The sequence below is a fragment of the Vipera berus genome (assembly GCF_964194415.1).
Source record: "Vipera berus genome assembly, chromosome: 2".
Lineage (NCBI taxonomy): Eukaryota > Metazoa > Chordata > Lepidosauria > Squamata > Viperidae > Vipera > Vipera berus.
This window is the reverse complement of record NC_138203.1, coordinates 8,108,190-8,133,189: the sequence shown is the minus strand read 5'-3', so window position 1 is coordinate 8,133,189 and position 25,000 is coordinate 8,108,190. Positions and strand designations below refer to the sequence as shown.

The 25,000-nt window shown below is 46.4% G+C and overlaps 1 protein-coding gene across 1 annotated transcript in view; it reads right to left on the bottom strand.

Moving 5' to 3' along the window:
* LOC308661404 (maestro heat-like repeat family member 5) overlaps positions 1-25,000 on the bottom strand; it is a gene marked incomplete at both ends in the record, with an annotated part of 59,038 nt that overhangs the window by 14,905 nt on the left and 19,133 nt on the right. Inside the window, 15 exons of the mRNA XM_081316325.1 lie at positions 1-12; positions 1,296-1,410; positions 3,195-3,491; positions 5,500-5,637; positions 7,215-7,396; positions 9,163-9,310; positions 11,362-11,516; positions 12,066-12,215; positions 13,889-14,007; positions 16,527-16,659; positions 18,789-18,893; positions 19,980-20,075; positions 22,694-22,829; positions 23,972-24,051; positions 24,946-25,000. The exon at positions 1-12 is cut by the window's left edge and continues 132 nt beyond it; the exon at positions 24,946-25,000 is cut by the window's right edge and continues 65 nt beyond it. Of these exons, the coding sequence (XP_081172451.1) occupies positions 1-12; positions 1,296-1,410; positions 3,195-3,491; positions 5,500-5,637; positions 7,215-7,396; positions 9,163-9,310; positions 11,362-11,516; positions 12,066-12,215; positions 13,889-14,007; positions 16,527-16,659; positions 18,789-18,893; positions 19,980-20,075; positions 22,694-22,829; positions 23,972-24,051; positions 24,946-25,000 (1,921 nt within the window). The remainder of the gene's footprint in view (positions 13-1,295; positions 1,411-3,194; positions 3,492-5,499; positions 5,638-7,214; positions 7,397-9,162; positions 9,311-11,361; positions 11,517-12,065; positions 12,216-13,888; positions 14,008-16,526; positions 16,660-18,788; positions 18,894-19,979; positions 20,076-22,693; positions 22,830-23,971; positions 24,052-24,945) is intronic.

Here is a 25,000-nt window from a genome sequence, read left to right as displayed (position 1 = left end):
GTGATACAGAAGCTGAGGAACAAGAGTAGAGATCCTGAGTATTAGCAGAGAAAAGAACTTTCTGTTCTGTACCAGCCTGCTACCGGCCCTGCAGAAAAGGCAGGGACAACGCCTTTTACAAGAAGGCAAGAGGCTGGAATTACGCCTGCCAAATTTATTGCTACAAAAACAAATAGAACAAGACACAAACCAAGAAACAGGAGCTTTTCAAGCGGTTGCCTTCAGCAAACCAGCCCTCCCACGCATTCCCCCTTAAATACAGTTTAGGGCGTGGCTTCTCTCTGCCTCCTTCCGAGGAGCCCCATTGCCTTCCTCTGTTTACTCCTGATTGACTGCCTCCTGCGTCGGGCGTCCTTGAACAGGGCCAGCTGTGGGTCATCTTCATCCACGCTGTCAGGCTCACACAGCTGGGTCTGCGTCGTGACCAGATGAGAGGGGCCTGGCTGAGGGCTCTCATCAAGCTGTCCAATCCCCTCAGCAAGCTCTTCAACACCCCCCTCCTCCTCCTCCTCTAAGTCGTCCAACCCAACTGCCAAACCCACAGGCTGACCCTGAATCACAACACTTTCCAGAGAGCTTCTACTAAGAGAAATGCCTACGGAGGTTCTCCATCATCCAGGTCATGGTTGTCCCAAAGGTGCTTTTGTCAAGAGACAACTGGACTTTCTCGTTTTCCTTTGAAGACATTTCGCTTCTCATCCAAGAAGCTTCTTCAGCTCTGACTGGATGTTGGGGAATGGAGGGATTTATACTCCTTGCAGACAGCTGGTCTGGCTTAAGGACTGCTGCATTCACTTAGTTCCATTACGGTCATATGTCAAGGATACTGTATGGCAAAAGTTAGTGTAAATAATAGTTGGAAGTATACAAAACTGCCTACAATGCAAAGTGGAAATAGAATTTGGGGTCATCAAGCCTTCCTCCCTCCCTCTGTTCCTCCCTCCCTCCCCTCCCCTCCCCTCCCCTCCCCTCCCTCTTTTCCTCCCTCCCTCCCATCTTCCTTCCTTCCTACTTTCCTCCATCTTTCTCATCTTCCTTCCTTTTTTCCTTCTTTCTTCCATCTCTCCCTCCCTCCCCCCTCCCTAGGTTATTCCACTGATTAAGAGAATAACAGAAAACCTTGGAGGTCTTCTAGTCCTCTACCATGTGAGACAAATGGCTCTCCAGTCTCTTCTTCAGAACCTCCACCGATGGTGCACCCACAACTTCTAGTTTCTAACAATAAAGTTCTCGTGAGCCCTGGGCCACTTTCCTTGACCTCCTGAAGGTTGAGGTGCACCACAACGTCTGCTCACCTCCGAGAAAAAAGCCATCCCGATGGTCTTCACTTTGATGTCAGAATGGCGAAGGTATGTGTTTGCCTGCCGAAACATCATCTTGAGCTGCATGGTGGAGAACGCAAACAATGTCCTAAAAGATCAAGTAGGGAGAGATCAGACACGATCTGCTGGTTAGTGAGAAAGAATCATCAGGTTAGAGAAATCATCATCTGAATTATCGATAAAGAGATTGAATGAATTATTCAATTTGGAGCATTTTCACGGCTGCTCACCCTCCATTGAAACCCTGGGTGTTTAACAACAGTTCATCAACACAAGCACTCAAAGCACACATCCGAACCAAGTTAAAAATAACCAGGTTGGATACTGAATGTGGATAAAAACAAGCACATGGTTATTTAAAATGCTTGTGGATAGTCAATGGGCTACAGAAGTCTGGATCTTGCAACATTTAGACCAATGAATGCAAATCACTGCAAAAGTTAGTGGCTGTCTGACCCCCCCCACCACAACTTTGATCCCCTTCTCTCTCTCTTCCTCTCCCCCCTCTTTCTCCCCCCTCTCTCCCCCTCCCTTTCTTTCTCTCTCTCCCCTTCCCTCCCTTTCCCTCTCCCTCTCTTTATCTCTCTCCCTATCTGTCTCCCTCTCCCGATCTCTCCTTCTCTCCTTTCCCTCTTCCTCTCTCTCTCCCCCTCCCTTTTTCTCTCCCTCCATCTCCCTCCCTCTCTCTTCCCTTGCCTCCTCTCCCCTCCCTCTTCCTCCCCCTTACCTCCCTCTCCTCCCTCTCTTTGACTCTCTCTCTCCCTCTCCCCTTCTCTCCCCTCCCTCTCTCTCTCTCCCTTTCTTTCTCTCTCCCTCCCTCTCCCCTCCCTCTTCCACTTCCTCTCCCTCTCCCACCCTCACTTTCCCCCCCTCTCTCTCCCTCTCTCTCTCTCCCTCTTCCCTCCCTCTCCCCATCTCTCCTCCTGCCTTTCTCTCTCTTCCTCTCACCCTCACCTTTTCTCTCTTTCTCTCTCTCCCTCTCCCTCCCTCTCTCCCTCCCTCTCCCCTTGACTTCTTCTCCCCTTGCCTCCCTCTCCCCCTCCCTCTCCCTTCCTTCCTTCCTTCCTTCTTTCCTTTCTTTCTTCCTTTCTTCCTTTCTCTCTCTCTCTCCCTTCCCTCCCTCCCTCTCCCACTCCCCACCCTCTCACTCTCCCACCCTCCCTTTCCCTTTCTTTCTCTCTCTCTGTCTCTCTCCCTCTTCCCTCTCTCTCCCCATCTCTCCCCTCCCTCTTTCTCTCTTCCCCTCTCCTTCTCCCTCTCTTTCTCTCCCTCCCTCTCCCTCTGTAGTGTATGCGTCTTAAGCATACACAGGATGTCAGCACAGCAGGGGGCTGGACAGCTCCAGGCTATAACCGCTTTTGGCGGAAAAGCCTGAATGGAGCTAAGCCTGACAGCCCCGGGGCATGGTCAGCTCTGGCGGGAAGCCAGGGTTTAAATCTATTGGCCACCTACACTGGCGGGAAGCCCAGGTTTGAATCTATTGGTTGCGATTCACCTGGGCAGGTATAAAGAGACGCCAGGTAACCCTTTTTGCCAGCTTCGTTCCTGACCCAAATAAAGACGTTACTACCCAGCTCAGTGTCTGTCTCTCTGTGCGACCACACGACATTGCACTGGCGACGAAGGTGGGATCCTGCACAAGGAATCGCTAGCCGCGGATGAAACCCCATCGGCAGCACCTGATCCGGACGCAGGACGACCCGAGACAGCGGAATGGCACAACTGGGTCAGTATCCCCTTTTTAACAATAACCACCCCGAAGCGTGTGAGGCCTTTGTGGGACAGCTTGTGTGCTACCTAAGGGCGAACGGGGCTAAAGATGACTGGCAGAGAGCGGCGGTGCTACTCTGCAGCTGCGGGACAGAAACATACCAGCTGGCGGTCGGTCTCTGCTCACCCGACGACGTCAACACCATCGGGTACAGCGAGCTGCTGGCAAAGCTGACCGAGCATTTCAGACCAGAAACGTCCAAGATCGCGTGGAGGTACCGTTTTGAGAAACGGGACCAACGGCCGGGTGAGTCTGCCAAACAATACATGGCCGCCCTACGGCAGGCAGCCCGTCTCTGCAATTTTGAAAATTTAGAGACCAGGCTGCGGGATCGGATTGTCTGTGGTTTGCGAGATCGGAAGCAGCGGCAGAAGACAGTCGCGAAGCAAAAGCTGACCCTGAGGGACGTCCAAGAGGAGTTCCTAGCCTGGGACGTGGCTGAGGAGTCCGACGCGAGGGAGGGCAGCACCATCCACCAGCTGAGCGGCTGCTGCGGGGCCAAAGAGTCAGCGTGCGAAGTGGACGCCATTCACTGGACCCCTCGACCGTTCACCACAACCCAAGGCAACTCGAGGGAGCCAGGACCAGCCACAATTGACCCGAAGTACCAGGAGTGCAGGTGTGGAGGAAACACCCCCCCGGGCTACCCAACTCCCTGGTTACGGTGCGAACCGGCCCTGGTCTACCCAGCACGGTGGCTGCGGACAACCCCGGTCTACCCAGTGTTCTGGCTGCAGCGCGAACGGCTCCCGATCGACCCGCTGTGCGAGCTGCGGAGGACAGCACCCCTGATCTACCTGCCGGTTTAAATCGGCGAAGTGTCATGCCTGTGGGAAAACCGGACACATTGCGTCGGTCTGCAGAAGCAAGCAACGGGACAGCCTGCACGAAGTGGAAGCAGAGTTCCAGTTGGCCACAGATACCGGGAAGCGGTCGCATAGACTGTCGGTCAGCCACATGATGGGACGGGCGGCCGTTTGCTCAACAGGGGGGCCACAGACACTCACTCCAAAAATTAAGCTAAGGGTGAGACTGCAAGGGGTCCCCTGCATGATGGAACTGGACTCTGGGTCAGCCGTGTCAATCATCTCCGCCAGAACATTTAATGAGATTGGCGAGCGGAGCGGCCAATGGGTTCCCTTGAGGCCATCCAGACTGACCCTCTCTGACTTTCAAAATTCTCCAATTAACATTCGGGGGAGGCGTCGGTGATGGTACAGTACAAGGAGTTCACGGGCAAATTGAAGGTAATGGTCGTCGAAGGGCAGCGAACCAGCCTCGTGGGGTTGGGGTGGTTCAAAGCGCTGGGCATTGGAATCACGGGGATTCACCAGACGCGGAGCTGCCATTCACTTGATTCTGTTTGCAGACGTTTTCGATGAGCAGTTAGGAAGATACACCGGCCCCCCAATTTCATTTACGTTAAACCCCCAGGTTCAGCCCATCAGAATGAAGGCTAGATGAGGTCCATTCGTGTTAAAACACATGATAGAGTGGGAATTGGATAAGCTGGTGGGCAAGGGGGTGTTAACGCCAGTCGATGGAGCGGAATGGGAGACCCCCATCGTAACGCCTCTCAAGGCAAACGGCGAAGTCCGCATTTGCGCCGACTATAAAGGGGACCATTAATCGAGCTCTGAGCGCCCATTCCTACCCGGTCCCCGCAGTCAGCAGCATCCTGGCGTCCCTGCAGGGCGGGGCGGTGTTCTCAAAACTGGATCTTGCCCAAGCTTATCAACAGCTGCCGGTCGATCCAGAGGCTGCTAAAGCACAAATGATAGTCACCCACAAGGGGGCGTTCCGGGTAGACCGGTTGCAGTTCGGGGTCAGCGTGGCTCCTGGAATTTTCCAGGAGGTGATGGAAAGGACCCTCAAGGGGATACCAGGGGTTTGCCCTTATTTTGACAACGTCCTAATTGCAGCTAGCTCCGAGGACGTTTTGGAGGACCGATTGAGAGCTGTGCTAGGAAGGTTCAGGACGGCAGGGCTTAAACTCAAAAGGGAAAAATGCAAGATTGGGGTAACGGAGACAGAGTTCCTAGGGTTCAGGATTGATGCTCGAGGCATCCACCCATCAGCATCCAAAGTCAGGGCAATCAAAGAAGCCCCAATTCCCCAAAACAAGTCTGAGTTGCAGGCATTCCTGGGCCTCCTCAACTTTTATCACACGTTCCTGCCACACAAAGCAACAATTGCAGAACCCTTGCACAGGCTGCTAGACAAGCAAGCATCCTTCCTCTCCCTCTCCCACCCTCCCTTTCCCTCCCTTTCTCCCTCTCCCTCACTGTCTCTCTCCCTCTTCCCTCTCTCTCCCCTCCCTCCCTCCCTCCCTCCCTCTCCCCTCCCCTGTCTCTCTTCCTCACACAGCCACTTATAGCCAAGCTCTTTTGACTTTTAATTTCTTACCGGACCAGGTGGAAAATGGCTTCAAATAAACTGTCAGGGCTCATTAGCATCCTCCAGCAGCCCTTCTTCCCCAGAGTGTTGTACTCTTCCAGATAGCCAGCGCACTTGATCAGATTTTTGAGAGCTTGCACAGCAGAGCTAAATCAGACAAAGGAACAAGAATCAGGGTCAACCGTCCAGCCGATCACACACACACACACACACACACACACACACAAACACACACACACCTTGTAAAGCCCAGGCTTGCATTGACATCAATCTATCTCCCTCTGGTTTTCAGGACATTGTCAGGTTTTGCTTTGCAGCTTTGTGCAGCAACCACAGAACACAACACAAAGCCAACAACAAGAACAAAAAATCAGCCCCCTCCCCCCATTTTTTTCTTCCCCCTCCAGCAATAAAGTTGGTTATTAGGGCTCAAGGTGGTTTGGTTCATTCCATGTTTCTTTGCTCGGCCTCACAAAGAAGCATTCTTAACTCCAGGAGAGATAAACAACAACAACAACAACAGGAGGCACAACAGTTGGCCCAAAAAGAGGTAGCGGCAGCCGCAAAATAAAGATGTTGGAGAGAGGCTGCCCATTTTGCTGTGAAGAGTGTGTCGCTACACAACAGGGACTGCCTCGCTGGTGAAAGGCGGGCAATGAGAAAATCAGTTTGCAAAACAGCCTGCGGATTAGAGACCGTGGTTTGTGCAGGCTAACATGAACTTGGGTTAAAAGTAGGCTTTGAGTGAGTGTGCTTGGGGCAGACCGGCCCCAATATCTTGAGCCTTGGTGGAGCAGTGGGCTAATGCCTCCTTAAGTAACACCAGCTGCCTGCAATTAGTGCAGGTTCGAGTCCCACCAGGCTCAAGGTTGACTCAGCCTTCCATCCTTCCGAGGTAGGTAAAATGAGGACCCAGATTGTTGGGGGCAATTAAGCTGACTTTGTAATAATGCCGCTTGGTGTGTGTGTGCCCTAATAAGCAGGCATATACATAGAATGAAGGCTACTGCTAAGCTTGTAAGCCGCCTTGAGTCTTCGGAGAAGGGCGGGATATAAATGGAATTAAAATAAATAAATAAAATATCCCCCAACTGACCCGCATTGAGTCTTATGGTTAGCCAGGATTGCAGCATCTGGTACGATGGCGATATGGGCTTACATCTACTCTGATCAAAAAGCAATCCAGTAAAACCATGATTGGACCAAGCCGTGATGGTTGGCAGGATCAGTGTCTATGGGCCAGTCTGGGGATGGTTGTGGCTGAGCTCGGTTACTATGACTTAACAACCATTCATTTTAGTGACCGTTCGAAGTTACAGCACAACCCTCCTGAAAAAAAGTGACGTGTGACCGTTTCTTACACTTACCACCATTGTAGCTCCCCTATGGTCACGTGACCGTGTGACTCAGATTTATGACCGTCTCAGGCGATCCCCTTTTGCGGCTTTCTAATCAGCAAAGTCAAGGGGGCAGGGAGGGGGAGGGAAGCCAGATTTCCTTAACAAGGGTATGACTAACTTAACAAATGCAATGTTTCCCTTAACACCCGTGGCTAGAAAGGGTGGGCAAAGCTCACTTAAAGACTGTCTCACTTAGCAACAGAAATCTTGGCTTCAGCTGTGGTCGTTAAGTCGACTTGGGGGAAAAAAACAAAACCTGTAGGCCTGTACCGAGGTTTGTAGAAATGGAGAAAGGATCCAGATTGGGCCGAGGAGATTGCTTACTTCAAGGGGTTGATCTGTCCTGAGTTCTCCGTGGCGGCGCTTGATTTTCTCGATCCCCGCTTGGTTCCTCCAAGCAGGAAGTATATTTGCGTGATCAGCGCGATGATGAGGTGAGGGAACTTGTTCTCGATCGCTTCAGATGCCTCGGGTATGGAAAGGATGAAACAGAGAGCATTGGTGGCCTAGACACGGGAGGAAAGGAGAGTCACTGGGGGCTCGCCAGGTTACACAATAATAATAATAATAATAATAATAATAATAATAATAATAATAATAATAATAATAATAATAATAATAATAATAACAATAATAATAATAATAAAGTTGAAAGGGACCTTTGAGGTCTTCCAGGTCAGGGCTTTTCAACCTTTTCACCATTTGTGCCACTTTTAGGATATGGCAACATCCGAGTACCACCAGTCGCCTAGCAAGGTGTCAAAAATGACCCCCCCCAAAAAAAGGGGAAAAAGTGATGAAGTACAGGTAGTCCTCGACTTACAACAGTTCGCTTAGTGACTGTTCGAAGTGACAATGGCACTGAAAAAAGTGCCCCCCAAGACACAGCTGAGTAAGACGCCTGCCTTCCCGCCCGCCCGCGTACTTCCTCCTATCTGAGGTTTTCATTGTTGTGAGCATTTCTGTTGAGGATTGGCAGTGGGGGTGGGGTGTGGGGTGTTTGGTTTTTGTTCCCCCCGTCTGCTGGGTGGTTGCAGCAGGTTTTGGTCACTTCACATGACCCTGGGACACTGTGACCGTCATAAATAAGAATCAGTTGACAAGCATCTGAATGTAAGTCACAAGACCCTGGAGATGCAGCAACATTCCAGCTGATCGGCGCTTCTTCTGGGCTCAGAAGCACCAGGATCGGTGCCGAGCTCCAGCTGGAGCCTGGCGCTGATCCTGGCACTTCCATTGAGCCCTGACAGCTCTGCAGCTCTAGCCATCTCTTGCTCAGGCTTGTGTGGTACTGCCACCGGTTCAGCTCATTCCCCTCTCCCACTACTTTTCTAGGATGGTCGCGTACCACTTGCCAGGTGCCAATGCACCACAGGTGGTACCCGTACTACTGGTTGAAAAGCCCTGACTTAGATCAGGGGTCCCCAACCTGTGGGCCGTGGTGTCAACGCTGCTAACATCGAATGTTATTGCTTGACATGAGATGAAGAAGTAGCTATTTCATATGTTAAACCTGTGTATTGCTTTAAGACTTGTGTATTGTTTTAGTTTAAAGTTGGGAGGAGGGATGAGTAGGAATGCACCTTCAAGGCCATCTCTCTAACTAAAGAAGATAAGGCCTCGGGTCTAATGGAAGAGAAACTGATTCTTTAAATTAATTGGCGAATATGATTAATGACAAAATTAGAAAGGTGGAGAATTGTGTTTTACTATATTGTGCAAGGGGCGGAGATTTCAGATTCCAGCTTCCTTCGAGCAAGCATTTGCCGGTGTATTAGGCTAATAAAGGACTTTTAAGGTAAACAATGCCTCAGAGTCACTTGAAAAGCCCATATGTCGGAAACTTGACACGTGGTCTATTCACAACTGGGCTGTGTGAGTGGCTGGCTGATGCGTGCATGTACATGCGAGTGTCATGGGCTCTCGGCCCCCACTCATGTGAACGTCGTGGCATGAGCATTGCGGGCAGGCGGGGCCTCACTCCCGCAAGTGTTGCGGGCGCTTGGAGTCTCCCTCACGTGAACATCACGGGTGCTCTCAGCCCCGCTCCCGTGAGCAAAGGGTGCTCTGCCACGCACACTCACGTGCACACGTGCCACACACTTTACCCACCGCCTCCCTCCAAACCAGGGCAAGCCTGCTCTTGTGCCTCTCACCAACTCTGAGGGGGAGGGCCTCCGGAGGTAACCCTTCTGCTCAGTCCTTCCCCCTTCCATCAGCCCTGCCCCATGTCTAGGCAAAAGGAAAACAGAGTTGCTGGCTGACGGCTTACCGCAATTGGCATGATCGATTTGCTGTTTCGCCTGCCGGTGGTTTCTGAAACGGGGTCTTCGTCCTGGAGCCTTTTCAGGAGGGGTCTCATAATCTTCATATTGGCATAGGGGTCTGCAACCAGTGCCCTCCACATCTCTCTTGCACTTCTGCAGAGGTGGGGTGGGGGGAAAAATAGATTTGGACCAATCAGATTCTTTCCCCCTTTCAGATGAGAGCCCCCGTCCAGATATAAAAAAAGCTCCCAATGGAAGAAAGGATTAGAAAACTGATAGAGCTTGCGGCCATGGCCAAATTAACGGCTTTAATCCAAGAAAAGAAATATACAGGTAGTTATCCCAAAGATGCTTTTTCACGAGGCAACCGGACTTTCTTGAGTTTCTTTGAAGACATTTCGCTTCTCATCCAAGAAGCTTCTTCAGCTCTGACTGGATGGTGGAGAATGGAAGGATTTATATTCCTTGCAGACAGCCGGTCATTTGCCTTTTTTTTAGAGAGTCTTTGAGACCACTTGGAAGTTTATCTGTATCCTCAGGGTCACCATCTTCAGTCTTACGAAACAATTTTTTTTTATTTTTATTTTATTTTATTTTAATTCCATTTATATCCCGCCCTTCTCCGAAGACTCAGGGCGGCTTACAAGCTTAGCAGTAGCCTTCATTCTATGTATATGCCTGCTTATTAGGGCTTTCACACACACACCCCAAGCGGCATTATTACAAAGTCAGCTTAATTGCCCCCCACAATCTGGGTCCTCATTTTACCTACCTCGGAAAGATGGAAGGCTGAGTCAACCTTGAGCCTGGTGGGATGCGAACCTGCACTAATTGCAGGCAGCTGGTGTTACTTAGGGAGGCATTAGCCCACTGCTCCACCAAGGCTCAATATCTCAATATCTCTCTGCTCCACCAAGGCTCAAAATCTCTCATGGACGTCAAGAATCAATGAAATATTGATTGAATATTGAATATTGAAGGTTTAGATTAACAAGGGAAATTTAAATTAACCAAAAGAAAATAGGTTTGAATGATTGATTAGCCCAGTGTATATAGATGATGGATCTGAACTAATAAAAGATACTCTGTTGTTATTCTTAACCCTATAAAATCTAATAAAATCTTTTTTAAAAAAAGAAGAATCAATGAAATCCTTCCATTCCCCTTCAGTCAGAGCCGAAGAAGCTTCTTGGATGAGAAGCGAAATGTCTTCAAAGAAAAAAAAAAGAAAGTCCAGTTGCCTCGTTAAAAAGCACCTTTGGGATAACTATGACCTGGATGAGTGAGAATCTCCATAAACATTTATACAGGTAGTTCTGGACTTACAACAGTTCATTTAGTTGAAGGTTGACTCAGCCTTCCATCCTTCCGAGGTAGGTAAAATGAGGACCCAGATTGTTGGGGGCAATAAGCTGACTTTGTAATAATGCCGCTTGGGGTGTGTGTGTGAAAGCCCTAATAAGCAGGCATATACATAGAATGAAGGCTACTGCTAAGCTTGTAAGCCGCCCTGAGTCTTCGGAGAAGGGCGGGATATAAATGGAATTAAAATAAAATAAAATAAATAAATAAATAAATAAATAAATAAATAAATAAATAAATAAATAAATAAATAAATAAATAAAAATTTTTTTAGTGATGGTTTGAAGTTGCAATGACATTGAAAAAAAGTGACTTATGGCCAATTTTCACCCTTACGGCCTTTGCAGCATCCCCAGGGCCATCTGATCAAACTGGACAACCACCTGTCTGAAATGGTATAGGGTTTCCTGTCTGAGCAGGAGGTTGGACTAGATGACCTCCAAGGTCCCTACCTACTCTACTATTCTTTTATTCATAGGTTCATAGGCCTGGATGGGACCTTGGAGGTCTTGTAGTCCAACCCCTTGCCCAAAGCCAAAGAGGTAACCTCCCCATCACAAGTGTCTCACTGATGACTCAGACCTGACCCCTCACAAGACCCTCACTTGACACGCCCTCACTTGAAGCCCTTACAAGCAAACACCGACATCCCTTTGCGGATGTTTGCTGAAGATGTTACCCACCTTGGTAACGAAACGTTCGGAAACCAAGCACAAGCTCAGAGGACGAACCTCTACTCTCATCCTCCACCCGAGCTACAGATATTCACCACTATCACGAATGATTGAGAATCTCCACAGACTGTAAGAAAACAGGAGTGCTCATCTCCTTGAGGTTCTTACTGATCGCAGTCCACGGAGCACTCCAGGAGGAGATCCACCACCTTGTTTACTCGTTTTGATGCCAGGTGACACACGGACTTCAAGGTGTTCTCTTTCGTGGCTGGGTCACTGATGCTGGGGAGACGCTGGTATATTTCCCTGAGGACCATGGGTAGCTACGTCAAAACAGAGATCAGAGGGATGAGATCCACTGTCGGTCTCCACTGGAGATGCAGTGGAGTTGATTACTCCCACCCATTGGGGAAAAAAATTTTGCCCCCCAGAATGTTAAAGTTTGCCTTACATTTTGGAAAAAAACCCATCTGATTTATCAAGCCCCATGTGATATGGACAACACTGAACCGAATTCGCACTGGCCACGATAGATGCGCAGAGGCCCTCAATCAATGGGGCAAAATATCATCACAGAATTGTGACTGTGAGCCCCCCAAAAAACCCCTATCCAACTGGCTCTCTAAATAAAGTTTTCATGAAAACAATATGGCTATTTTGTTTTTCCCCTTACCTTCTTCTGGAAGGTTTACCCAACTTTATAGCCTTTAAGGTCACCTGGTGGTCTCCCATCCAGCCTTAACTTTCTTAAAATAAGCCAAAGTTTTGTCATCACCAAGAGGGCTTTAGAACACAAGGTCTCATCCTTTCTCATCATTCTTTTCTACAAAATCTCCTATATCCCTTTTGCTCCAAACCCTACATTTTCTTACTTCTTCCATGTCCATCCCACATTCCTCCAGGAAAGAGTTGAGTAGGATTCCTGCAGCCTGTGAGATATTTTTGTCTTCATTCGTGAGACCCTCGAGGGCTTTCAAGATCAGGTCTGTGATCTGCATTGGGGAAAGATGCTCACCAAAGGCCTATCGGAGAGAAGAAAAGGAGACCACACAGAAATGAATCAGGGTTTTTGACTCCCTTCTCTCTACAAGTCAAGGGTGGTGGTGGTGGGGTTCAGAGACTTTGACCCAGATTTGGGGAAAACACATCATGCAGAGAGGCAGGGCTTATTCCATGTCATCAATCACATCCACTGATATTAAGGTGTGGGTAAAAGAAGCCAACGTGGCAGCTGCAATTGCCTATTCCTAGACATTAGAATTGAAACTTAACATTAAGAAAACCAAGATCATGGCATCTGGCCCTCTCAATTCCTGGCAAATAGATGGGGAAGAAATGGAGGTAGTGACAAATTTTATTTTCCTGGGCTCCAAGATCACCGCAGACAGGGACTGCAGCCAAGAAATTAAAAGACGCTTGCTCCTGGGGAGGAAAGCCATGGCAAATCTAGACAGCACACTAAAAAGCAGAGACATCACCCTGCCAACAAAAGTGCGTATAGTCAAGGCTACGGTCTTCCCAGTTGCAATGTATGGCTGTGAAAGTTGGACCATAAGAAAGGCTGAGCGCCAAAGAACTGAGACCTTTGAACTATGGTGCTGGAGGAGACTCCTGCAAGTCCCTTGGACTGCAAGGCGATCAAATCGGTCAGTCCTAGAGGATATCAACCCTGACTGCTCTTTAGAAGGCCAGATCCTGAAGTGGAAACTCAAATACTTTGGCCACCTAATGAGAAGGAAGGACTCACTGGAGAAGAGCCTAATGCTGGGAAAGATTGAGGGCAAGAGAAGAAGGGGACGACAGAGAATGAGGTGGCTGGATGGAGTCACTGAAGCAGTAGGCCTGAGCTTAAAGGGACTCCAGAATATGGTAGAGGACAGGAAGGCCTGGAGGAAGGTTGTCCATAGGGTCGTGATGGGTCAGACATGACTTCGCAACTAACAACAACAACAACATAACAAAGACATTAGAATAGAATAACAGAGTTGGAGGGAACTAGACGTCCAGCCCCCTGCTCAGGCAGGAAGCCCTACACCATTTCAGACAAATGGCTGTCCAGTCTCTTCTTAAAAACGTCCAGTGTTGGAGCATTCACCACTTCTGAAGGCAGGTTGTTCCACTGGTTAATTGCTCTGTTTCTCCTTAGTTTCTCCTTAGTTCTAGGTTGCTTCTCTCCTGGATTAGTTTCCATCCGTTGCTTCTTGTCCTGCCTTCAGGGGCTTTGGAGAATAGCTTGACTCCCTCTTCTTTGGGACAGCCCCTGAGATATTGGAAGGCTGCTATCATGTCACCCCTCACCCTTCTCTTCATTAAACTAGACATGCCCAATTCCTGCAACCGTTCCCTATATGTTTTAGCCTCCAGCCCTCTGATCATCTTTGTTGCTCTTCTCTGCGCTCTTTCTAGAGTCTCAACATATTTTCTAAATCGTGGCGGCCAAAACTGTATGCATTATTATTCCAAGTGTGGCCTTATTAAGGCACTATAAAGTGATAGTAACACTTCACAGGATCTCGATTCTAATACATTCTTATACAGTGATCCCATAGATTGTATAGGATGGATAGCCAAACTCTAGCCTTTGGATCGTGCCGTCCCCACTGTTATATTGGCTTTTGGGAGCATCTCCATGTCCTAAAGAGGAGAGAAAAGAAGGTCAAGGATAAGCAAGGCAAAAGGCTGTACTAAAACCTACCTTAGCCATTTTGGAGATGTTGTTATGAAATATCCCCGATCCTGAACCGAAGAAATCCTCTCTTAGCCATTTCACAATATTCCCCTTTTTGTTTTTGGGTTTTTTATCCATCTCTTTAGCTATGTAGGGAGAGGGGGGAAAAACACAACCACAATGTCAGATTTTGGCATTCAGAACTTCTGAACATCCTTCACCTGACTGCTGGTTTAGTCGTTCCAACCGAAGAGAAAATGTGTAGCTCGGGACTGAACTGTGGGGTTCCTGGTGCTCTCTGAGCTGGGTGGTTTTCTTGCAGACATTTCATGGCCCAACTAGGGAACATCATCAGTGCTAGAAGGAAATGAGAGTTGTGGAGAGAAGGAGGAGGAGGAGGAGGAGAACTGTGGGGCCCTTGGTGCTCTCTGAGCTGGTTGGTTTTCTTGCAGACATTTCATGACCCAACTAGGGAACATCATCAGTGTTAGTAAGGAAATGAGAGTTGTGGAGAGAAGGAGAAGGAGAAGGAGGAGAACTGTGGGGTCCTTGGTGCTCTCTGAGCTGGGTGGTTTTCTTGCAGATGTTTCATGACCCAACTAGGTAACATCATCAGTGCTAGAAGGAAATGAGAGTTGTGGAGAGAAGGAGAAGGAGAAAGAGAAAGAGGAGAACTGTGGGGCCCTTGGTGCTCTCTGAGCTGGGTGGTTTTCTTGCAGACGTTTCATGACCCAACTAGGGAACATCATCGGTGTGTTGACCCGGAATTAGGAGACAGCCTAGGAAGTATCAATCGTGAATATGTGCAGATGGCCTCGCTGTCTTTGGGCACTTGCAGAGTGCTGGATGCAGGCTCATGAAAGGACGGCTAGGAAAGCACCATCCGGTAACGTACAATGTCTTTAAGGAAACACCCAAAAGGGAACATTTTTAGCTCCTTCTGCTCTCTCCCTTCTTATCTACAGTGTGCCAGACTTACTGGGCGAAATCTTTATCTTATGTGAGTCAGTTTTGCTGGGTGGATTCATCAGAAAGAATAAATACAAGGATTTCTTGTCATTCGGGGCTTCTCTCTTTTAGAGGAGCCCGCCTTTGTTCAGCTGAATAAAAACGCAAAGCTTAAAGGCAACTTCTGGTTTCCTGTATTTTTTATTTTTTTTATCAAGCAAAACCTCAGAACCTGCACAGCAAGTGATGGTGACCCTCGATACGGAGAGGGCAAAACACTTGTGTAGAAACACAGAGAAGAGCTGCCTCCCTTCCAGCACTGATGTGGTTACTCAGCTGGGTCATGAAATGTCTGCAAGAAAACCACCAAACACCAAGAACTCCACCCAACTGTCATTACCTGGCACCGTCACCAGGCCCAGTGTGTGTGTGTGTGTGTTGCATACCGTTGTTCTGATGACTTTGCCAAACAAACATTTGCAAACAAAAAAAAATGGCTGGCCGAACTCAGCCTTGCTGTGTCGAGTGACCAAAATTCTTGCTAGAAAGGAAAAGGAACCTGGGCAGGGGAACTCTTGAACCCCAGTCTGGTGCATCTTTGCATCGGGGTTGGTGATGCTAAACCAGGCATGCGCTCGCTCGCTCTCCCCTCCCTCCCCTCCCTCTCTCTCTCCCTCCCTCTCTTTCTCTGCCTTCCCTCCCTCCCCTTTTCTCTTTCCCTCCCTCCCTCTCTCCCTCCCCTCCCTCTCTCCTCTCTTTCCCCTCTCCCTCCCCCTCTTTCTCCCCTCCCCTCCCTCCCCTCCCTCTCTCCCTTCCTCTCTCTCTCTGCCCTCTCTCCCTTCCCCTTTCTTTCTCCCTCCCTCCCTCCCTCTGTCCCCCCTCTCTCTCTCCCTCCCTTGATCCCTTTTTTAGGTTAACACAATAGGCTGGACCTTAAAGAGAAAATAAATAGGGTTACATAAGAGACAAATTACATGAATGAATGAATGAATGAATGAATGAATGAATGAATGAATGAATGAATCTAACTGGATTTAACTCTGACTAAATTTGTTGTGCAATTAAGCATTAGGTTCTGAATTGATTTCATTCTGGGTGCCGAAATCCACACGTCTTAAAGTTGCCAAGGTTCACCAACACTGGGTTAAGCTTTTAACTAACCAAATTTAACAGGTCCTTTCCTTTATTTAAAGCATTTGTACAACTGCCCGTCTTTCAACCGATTGTGGACGGCTCCCAATTAAAAAAATGAGAAGACATACGAAATGGTGTTGAAACTATAAAACTAACATATAATTTATTGTAAGGCTAAGCATTTGTTCTTTAGCTTTTTCCTTTACACTGTCCACCCAATCAGTAACTTTGTTAATCCATTTTCTCCCTTCCCACAATACATCCAGCCATCCAATTACTAAAATGTGGCTTTGCAAAACACGCTAAGACACAAACAATGGGCCAAGACTGACAATCCCGGATTGGGTGACCGGAGATGCTTAGCCTAACTGACCCATGTAACGTGAGAACTCAGTCTTAAAAGGGCCCCTGGCCCTGAGAGAAGCCAATATCAATTGCAAATTCAAGGCAACTCTGCCAAGCCCGATGCCCAGGGTCTTGGTCAAGCCAGAGGCTGTGTCACCCAGTGCTCTCCTGGGCAGCGTGCATCTGTGGTCTCCTTACAGCATGTCAGCCCCTTGGCGAGGGAGTCAAAATTTCTCACCCATTTTGTTCATGAGGATGTAGTGGAGGTGGTAGGCGGCTTCCGCAGAGGTCTGGCCAATTTCTTTGACTTCGCCAATGTGCAGGCCCAGCAAGGCCACCAGTTGCCCCAGCAGAAAAAAGTCAGCTGTGGTCTAATGAAACGAAGGAAAAAGGAGGAGAAAGAAGAAAAAGGAGCTCATAAAACTTTCAGCCTGCTGAAATCATAGAATATGAACCATGGAATCTTAGCATCACAGAATCACAGAACCATAGAATGATAGAAACATAATCATAGAATGTTAGAATCACAGAATCTCAGAATTACAGAATTATAGAATCACAGAATCTTAAAATCATACTATCATAGAATCAGAACCTTAGAATCACAGAATCATAGACTCATAGAATTATACAATCTTATAATCATGGAACCTTATAATCATAGAAGCTTAGAATCATAGAAGCTTAGAATCATAGAATGTTAGAATCACAGAATCTTAGAATTATAGTACCATAGAATCACAGAACCGTAGAATGATAGAAACTTATAATCATGGAATCTTATAATCATAGGATCATAGCATCTTAGAATCACAGAATTATAGAATCTTAAAATCATACTATCATAGAATCAGAACCTTAGAATCACAGAATCATAGACTCATAGAATTATACAATCTTATAATCATGGAACCTTATAATCATAGAAGCTTAGAATCATAGAAGCTTAGAATCACAGAATGTTAGAATCACAGAATCTTAGAATTATAGTATCATAGAATCACAGAACCGTAGAATGATAGAAACTTATAATCATGGAATCTTATAATCATAGGATCATAGCATCTTAGAATCACAGAATTATAGAATCTTAAAATCATACTATCATAGAATCAGAATCTTAGAATCACAGAATCATACTCATAGAATTATACAACCTTATAATCATTGAACCTTATAATTATACAATCTTATAATCACAGAAGCTTAGAATCACAGAATCTTAGAATTATAGAATTATAGTATCTTAGAATCACAGAATCTTAGAATCATAGTATTACAAAATCACAGAATCATAGAATGATAGAAACTTATAATCATAGAATCTTATAATCATAGAATCATAGCATCTTAGAATCACAGAATTATAGAATCTTAAAATCATACTATCATAGAATCAGAATCTTAGAATCACAGAATCATACTCATAGAATTATACAACCTTATAATCATTGAACCTTATAATTATACAATCTTATAATCACAGAAGCTTAGAATCACAGAATCTTAGAATTATAGAATTATAGTATCTTAGAATCACAGAATCTTATAGTATCTTAGAATCACAGAATCTTAGAATCATAGTATTACAAAATCACAGAATCATAGAATGATAGAAACTTATAATCATAGAATCTTATAATCATAGAATCATAGCATCTTAGAATCATAGAATTATAGATTCTTAGAAATAGTATCATAGAATCAGAATCTTAGAATCACAGAATCATAGAATTATACAATCTTATAATCACAGAAGCTTAGAATCACAGAATCTTAGAATTATAGAATTATAGTATCTTAGAATCACAGAATCTTATAGTATCTTAGAATCACAGAATCTTAGAATCATAGTATTACAAAATCACAGAATCATAGAATGATAGAAACTTATAATCATAGAATCTTATAATCATAGAATCATAGCATCTTAGAATCATAGAATTATAGATTCTTAGAAATAGTATCATAGAATCAGAATCTTAGAATCACAGAATCATAGAATTATACAATCTTATAATCACAGAAGCTTAGAATCACAGAATCTTAGAATTATAGAATTATAGTATCTTAGAATCACAGAATCTTATAGTATCTTAGAATCACAGAATCTTAGAATCATAGTATTACAAAATCACAGAATCATAGAATGATAGAAACTTATAATCATAGAATCTTATAATCATAGAATCATAGCATCTTAGAATCATAGAATTATAGATTCTTAGAAATAGTATCATAGAATCAGAATCTTAGAATCACAGAATCATAGAATTATACAATCTTATAATCATGGAACCTTATAATCATAGAAGCTTAGAATCACAGAAATACAGTGCTGAAAGGGACCGTGGATTCCTTCTCCAACCCGCTGCTCAAGCAGGATTCTTTGTAGCATGCTGGTTACACCCCAAAGGCACTTTTTCCAAAAGGCAACTGGACTTTCCTAGTTGTTTTTCCTCTGAAAAAAATTCACTTCTCATCCAAAACTGTGACTTACGTCGAAATCTGTCTGTTCAGAAACAAATTTCAGGAGATACCAGGTGCTCTTAATTGCCCTCTCTCTCTCATGAATCTTGGGAGATGAAATCCAGCTATTTGTGTGCTGCCAGGAAAGAGAGAGAGAGAGAGAGAGAGAGAGAGAGAGAGAGAGAGAGAGAGAGAGAGAGAGAGAGAGAGAGAGAGAGAGAGAGAGAGAGAGAGGAAGGAAGGAAGGAAGGAAGGAAGGAAGGAAGGAAGGAAGGAAGGAAGGAAGGAAGGAAGGAAGAATTTGTGATTAACAGTTTGAAGATCCACAGAATTTGTCAGCACCGGGGAGAAAAATCAAAGGAACCAAATGAAGTTGAGACATTTGACAGTTTAGATCTAGACTCAAAACTAGACCAGTAATTGAAAATTTCTGGAATAAAGCTAGTCCTCGATTTACAACAGTTCATTTAGAGTCCTGCTGGGGCAGTGGTTAGAATAGTGATATTGCGGGCTAATTCTACCCGCAATCCTGACCGTTTCAAGGTCGATTCAGCCTTCCTTCCTTCTGAGGTCGGTAAAATGAGGACCCAGATTGTTGGGGACATTATGCTGACTCTATAAACTGCTTAGAGAGGGCCGTAAAAGCACTGTAAAGCGGTATATAAGTCTAAGGGCGATTGGTATTTAGCATTCAAAGTTACAGTGGCCCTGCAAGCAGGGAGTCATGACTGTTTTTCACACTTACGACCGTTGCAGCATCCCCATGGTCACAGGACCGAAATTCGGACGCAGGGCAACTGACTCATATTTATGACAGTTGCAGGGTCCCCTTTTGCGACCTTCTGACCAGCCGTTCAGTGCCATTGTAACTTCGAACGGTCAGTAAATGAATGGCGACGCTAATATTGGAGAAATAGTGGAATAGCATCATTAAAGAAAAGGATGCCAAAAGAGGGATGAAGTGAAATGCGAACGACAAAAACTAAAACAATGTTTTAACTGTTCTAAATAATTAAATCGAATTGTCGAGTTTTTCCCACGAGGGAGGTTGGCTGTGGTGAGTGGTCCCATTCCGCAGCCGCGACAATACTTTGCCAACAAACAGCAACATCCGCCCGTCCACGGTCCTTGGGAAGGACTGGATAGGTGGACAAAATTGCCAAGTCCCGTCTAAAAAATCTGGCTGACCATTGCAACCAGCCACAATAAGAATAACTCTCACCATCAAGATATCCTGCAAGGAATCCAAATTGGGAGCCTCCGACAGCAAGCCGGTGAGCATGGCGCTGCAGGCGGTCACCGTCTGGTGGTAAAAATCCTAAAAGGAGAAGAAAATCAGGAGGAAGAGGTGGCACAAAACTTTTCAACCTTTTCACCCATTGTACCACTTTTAGGATACGGCAACATCCGAGTACCACCAGTGGCCTAGCAAGGTGTCAAAAACTTGACCTCGACTTAGAATAGTTTGCTGAGTGACTGCTCGAAGTTACAAGTTACACTGAAAAAAGTGCCGCCCCCAAGCCACAGCCTGCCCGCCCGGTGCTGCTCTTCCTCCTGTCCATTGTTGTGAGCACTTCTGTTGAGGATTGGCAGCGGGGGTGGGGCTGGGTGGGGTGTTTGGTTTTTATTCCCCCCCCCATCTGCTGGGTGGTTGGAGCAGGTTTTGGTCACTTCACATGACCCTGGGACACTGTGACCGTCATAAATATGAATCAGTTGCCAAGCCTCTGAATGTAAATCACAAGACCCTGGAGATGCTGCAACATTCCAGCTGATCGGCGCTTCTTCTGGGCTCAGAAATGGCAGGATCAGCGCTGAGCTCCAGTTGGATCCTGGCGCTTCTGCTGAGCCCTGACTGCCCTGCAGCTCCAACCGTCTCTCGCTCAGGCTTGTGCGGTGCTGCCACCGATTCAGCTCATTCCCCTCCCCCGCTACCACTTTTCTAGGATGGTCGCGTACCACCTGCCAGGTGCCAATGTACCACAGGTGGTACCCGTGCCACTGGTTGAAAAGCCCTGGCGTAAAGGAAGGAACAGCACATAAAGGAGGCAGAAAAACCAGGGGTGAGGAACAATGGCCACTTTTATGACTTGTGGACTTCAACTCCCAGAATTCCTAAGCTCAGGAATTCTGGGAGTTGAAAGTCACAAGTCACAAAAACGGCCCTCGTTCTCCACCTCTGCAGTAAATGAAGCAGCCAATCTTGCAGGGCCGTTTTTTTCTTCAAGAGCCGGAGGAAATGCTTTCTCCGCTGAGAACGAAGAACCAAAGGTCTTCCTTAATGTTGTCGTTCAGAAAAGATTTATCAAAAGGTTGAAGGTCTTCCTTGCAATTCTGGGATATTCAAAGACAGGCAGTCCTCCACGTACGACCGCAATTGAGCCCCAAACTTCTGCTGCTGAGCGAGACAATTGTTAAGTGAGCTTCGCTCCATTTTGCCACCTTTCTTTCCACAGTGGTTAAGTGAATCACTGCGGTTGTTAAGTTAGTCACACGGTCATTAAGTTAATCCAGCTTCCCCATTGACTTTGCTTGTCGGAGGTCACAAAAGGGGGTCGGACGCTGCAATGGTCGTACGTGTGAAAAATGGTCATACACCACTTTTTTCAGTGCCATTGTAACTTCAGACGATCACTGCATGAACTGTTGTTAAGTTGAGCACTACTTGTAGTTGCCCATCCAAGACCAAACCATGCCTGACCTTGCTTAGCTTTATCAAGACTAGCCCTGATATTCTGCTGGATAAAATTCTTTATCTGACTTATGAGTAGATTTTTTTTAAATTTCTACAGCTACCATTGGGGAGGCGACAAAGCCCTCCCTTGGTGGAAAAAGCAGGAGAAAACAAGGACTGCTTCACAAAGCTACATGGAAGTAGTACAGGCTCTCCTCGACTTACGACTGATTGCTTAGTGACCGTTTAAAGTTACAACAGCCTCTACTTAAGACTGAATTTCAAACTTAGAATTTCAGAGTTAAGGTTCAAAGGTCCCGTGATTGCATTTTGGGTGCTGGCTCACCTTTACCAGCTGTTTGCAGTGTTCCCACGGTCACATGGCCACATTTCTTTTTTACCTTTATTGCTGGTTTCGAGCATTTGCTTCGAGTTTCCAACAAGAAACGCCCATTGGGCACAATGGATTCGCTTAATGACCATGTTGTTCGCTTAATACCTACAGTGTCTGCTTAATGACTGCCGCATTCACTTCATGACTACTGCAAAAATTGTCCAAAAATCAGGTCCAGCCACTTAGTGCCTCAATGTACGACAGTAATGACTTACGGCCATAAATCTGATGCACTTACAGTGGTAAGTCAAGGACTATCTGTAACTCTTGGTATAAATTCTCCTCCTTGAGCAGGGGGCATGGTTGTTCTGCACCACCAATTTGCCCCTTCGTTTGGGGGCAAAAGGGGGAGATGGGGAGTTGGTCCTGAGAAGATACTTCAAGAAGGAGAAGGAGAAGGAGAAGAAGGAGAAGGAGAAGGAGAAGGAGAAGGAGGAGGAGAAGGAGAAAGAGAAAGACAAAGAGAAGGAGAAAGAGAAGGAGAAAGAGAAGGAGAAGAAGAAGAAGAAGAAGAAGAAGAAGAAGAAGAAGAAGAAGAAGAAGAAGAAGAAAAAGAAGAAGGAGGAGGAGGAGGAGGAGGAAGAAGGAAAAAGAGGAGGAGGAGGAGGAGGAGGAGGAGGAGGAGGAGATGATGAGGAAGACCATGGAGATGTTTAGAAGTTGAAAATACGTAGTCCTATCAAGAAACGTATAATGAGAAGCTGAAGAATTCTTTCAAGACCAAAGATGAAGGGGACAGGTTAAGGTGCCATTTGGCTCAAAGATGAATTCAGAGATATTGAGGATATCCTGAATCATGTTTCACCTTGTCCTCCCACCAAAGGTCCAGATGGACCTCATATTGCTTTGCTCCATCAGGACTGCTCACCTGAGTATAGGAGGACTGGGTTGGGCTACCTGCATTCACTTTGGTCATCCTCAGAGCCGGCAGGGAAAATACCCTTTGAATGCTTGTGTTCACCAACTTAGACATCACCTCCGTGTTCACTGTAGGCTTCAAACGACTAATGAAAGACAAGAAAAGAGGAGGGTGTGTGTGAGAGAGAAGATCGTAGACTCGTAAGGCTAGAAGGGTCCTTGGAGGTCTTCTACTCCAACCCTTGCTTTTTGATGGTGCTTATACCATCCCGGTCAAATGGTTGTCCAGTCTTTTCTTGAGAACCTGGAGTGATGGAGCACACCCAACTTATGGAGGCAAACCGTTCCACTGATTGATTGTTCTCAGTGTCAGGATTGTTCTCCTGGTGCAACAGCATATATACCTCATCACAGTGCTTTAGGGCCCCTCTCTAAGTGGTTTTACAAAGTCAGCCTATTGGCCCCAAGAATCTGGCTCCTCATTTTACTGACCTTGAAATGATGGAAAGCTGAGTCAACCTTGAGTGGGTCAAGATCAAACTGCTGGCAGTGGGCACAGGTTGCCTGCAATACTGCATTCTGACCGGTGTGCCACCAATGCTATCATCTATCTGCCTGTCTGTCGGTCTGTCTGTCTGTCTGTCTGTCTGTCTGTCTGTCTGTCTATCTATCTATCTATCTATCTATCTATCTATCTATCTATCTATCTATCTATCTATCTATCTATCTATCCCGTCTATTTTATCTATCCATCTCTATATCTATAATCTATAATCTCTAATCTATAACTATATCTACCTACCGTATCTCTCTCTCTTCCCCCCCTCTAAAGGGAGTAAATCCCCCTCCCTTCTAGCACTGATGATGTTACCTAGTTGGTTCATGAAATGTCTGCAAGAAATCCACCAAGCTCAGAGAGCACCAGGGACCCCTCACATCTAAATAAGCATGCTCACCTCGTTTCCCAGACCTGAATTGCCCAGATGGCCAGTTCAGTGCAAATTGTTTACCCTTCCAAATTCTGGACTGACCTGCTAATTCAACGCATACTCTAGAGCAGGGGTGTCAAAATGCCGGCCCGCGGGCCGGAGTGTCACAGAGAAACCACGCCCATCCCATTGCCGGCAATGGGAAAAAGTTCTGATACGTCGTGCGATGTCACGTGACGTCGCGAGTTTGACATGTCTGCTCTAGAGCATGGGGACTTAGCTTGAAAATCCCAAAACTGGGTCCAGCTCTGGATTCCTACAAACCCTGGTGATAAGGTGAGGGCGGCGGACGTACGTACGTCATGCAGGTGATCGTGATGATCGCTTGATGAAGAATTATGACGGACAAAGGTCTCACAGGCTCATTTTCAATGACTTCCTGAGAGTAAGAGGAGGAGGAAACACATCAAAGAAAGCTCCAGAGATATGGCCACCATCCGACTGGCTCTATTCCTATCGCTATGCTTTTTCCCAGTTGATACAAAAAGTCCTCAAGTTAAAACTGGTCGCTTAGCCGCCATTTCAAGTTATGACAGATCTCTCCAGGACTCCCTATGACACAGATCCGAACTTCCGAGAGACAAGCCTTCCTCAGCAATCATGTGATCGCATTTTGGTCACCTGGCAACCAGCCTGCATTTAGGGCAGTTTGGGGGGTGTCCCGTGATCATGTGACCATGATTTAAGTCAAGGATGGGTAACTATGGCTTCTTTATGACCTGTGAACCTCAACTTTTAGAATTTATACTCCTTGCAGACAGCCGGTCATTTGCATTCTTTTAGCGATTCGTTGAGGCCACTTGGGGGGTTTATCTGTGTCCTCAGGGTCACCTCAACAGTGCAAATGTGTGTGAAGGGACACAAGGCAGAAAACATCCTGCAGCCAGGAAGGCTCCACACCCATTTGCACTACTCAAGTGACCCTGAAGACACAGACAAACCTCCAAGTGGCCTCAACGACTCTCTAAAAGGATGCAAATGACCAGCTGTCTGCAAGGAGTATCAATCCTTCCATTCCCCACCATCCAGTCAGAGCTGAAGAAGCTTCTTGGATGAGAAGCGAAACGTCTTCAAAGAAAAAACAAGAAAGTCCAGTTGGGATAACTAGTCACAAAGAGGTTTTTTTCCCCTTGTACCCTCACTCTGCTGAACACCTAATTCTTTGGGGCTGCATTGCACATTGAGGACTGCCCGTATTCAATTCAATTCAATCCAAATTCACTTTCAAAAATAAATACTCCTGGCAGCACATGCCCCCCCTCCCCCCACTTACAATGACGTTTATGACCAGTTCCTGTTTATGAGGTAAATTGACATCCTGCCTCCTG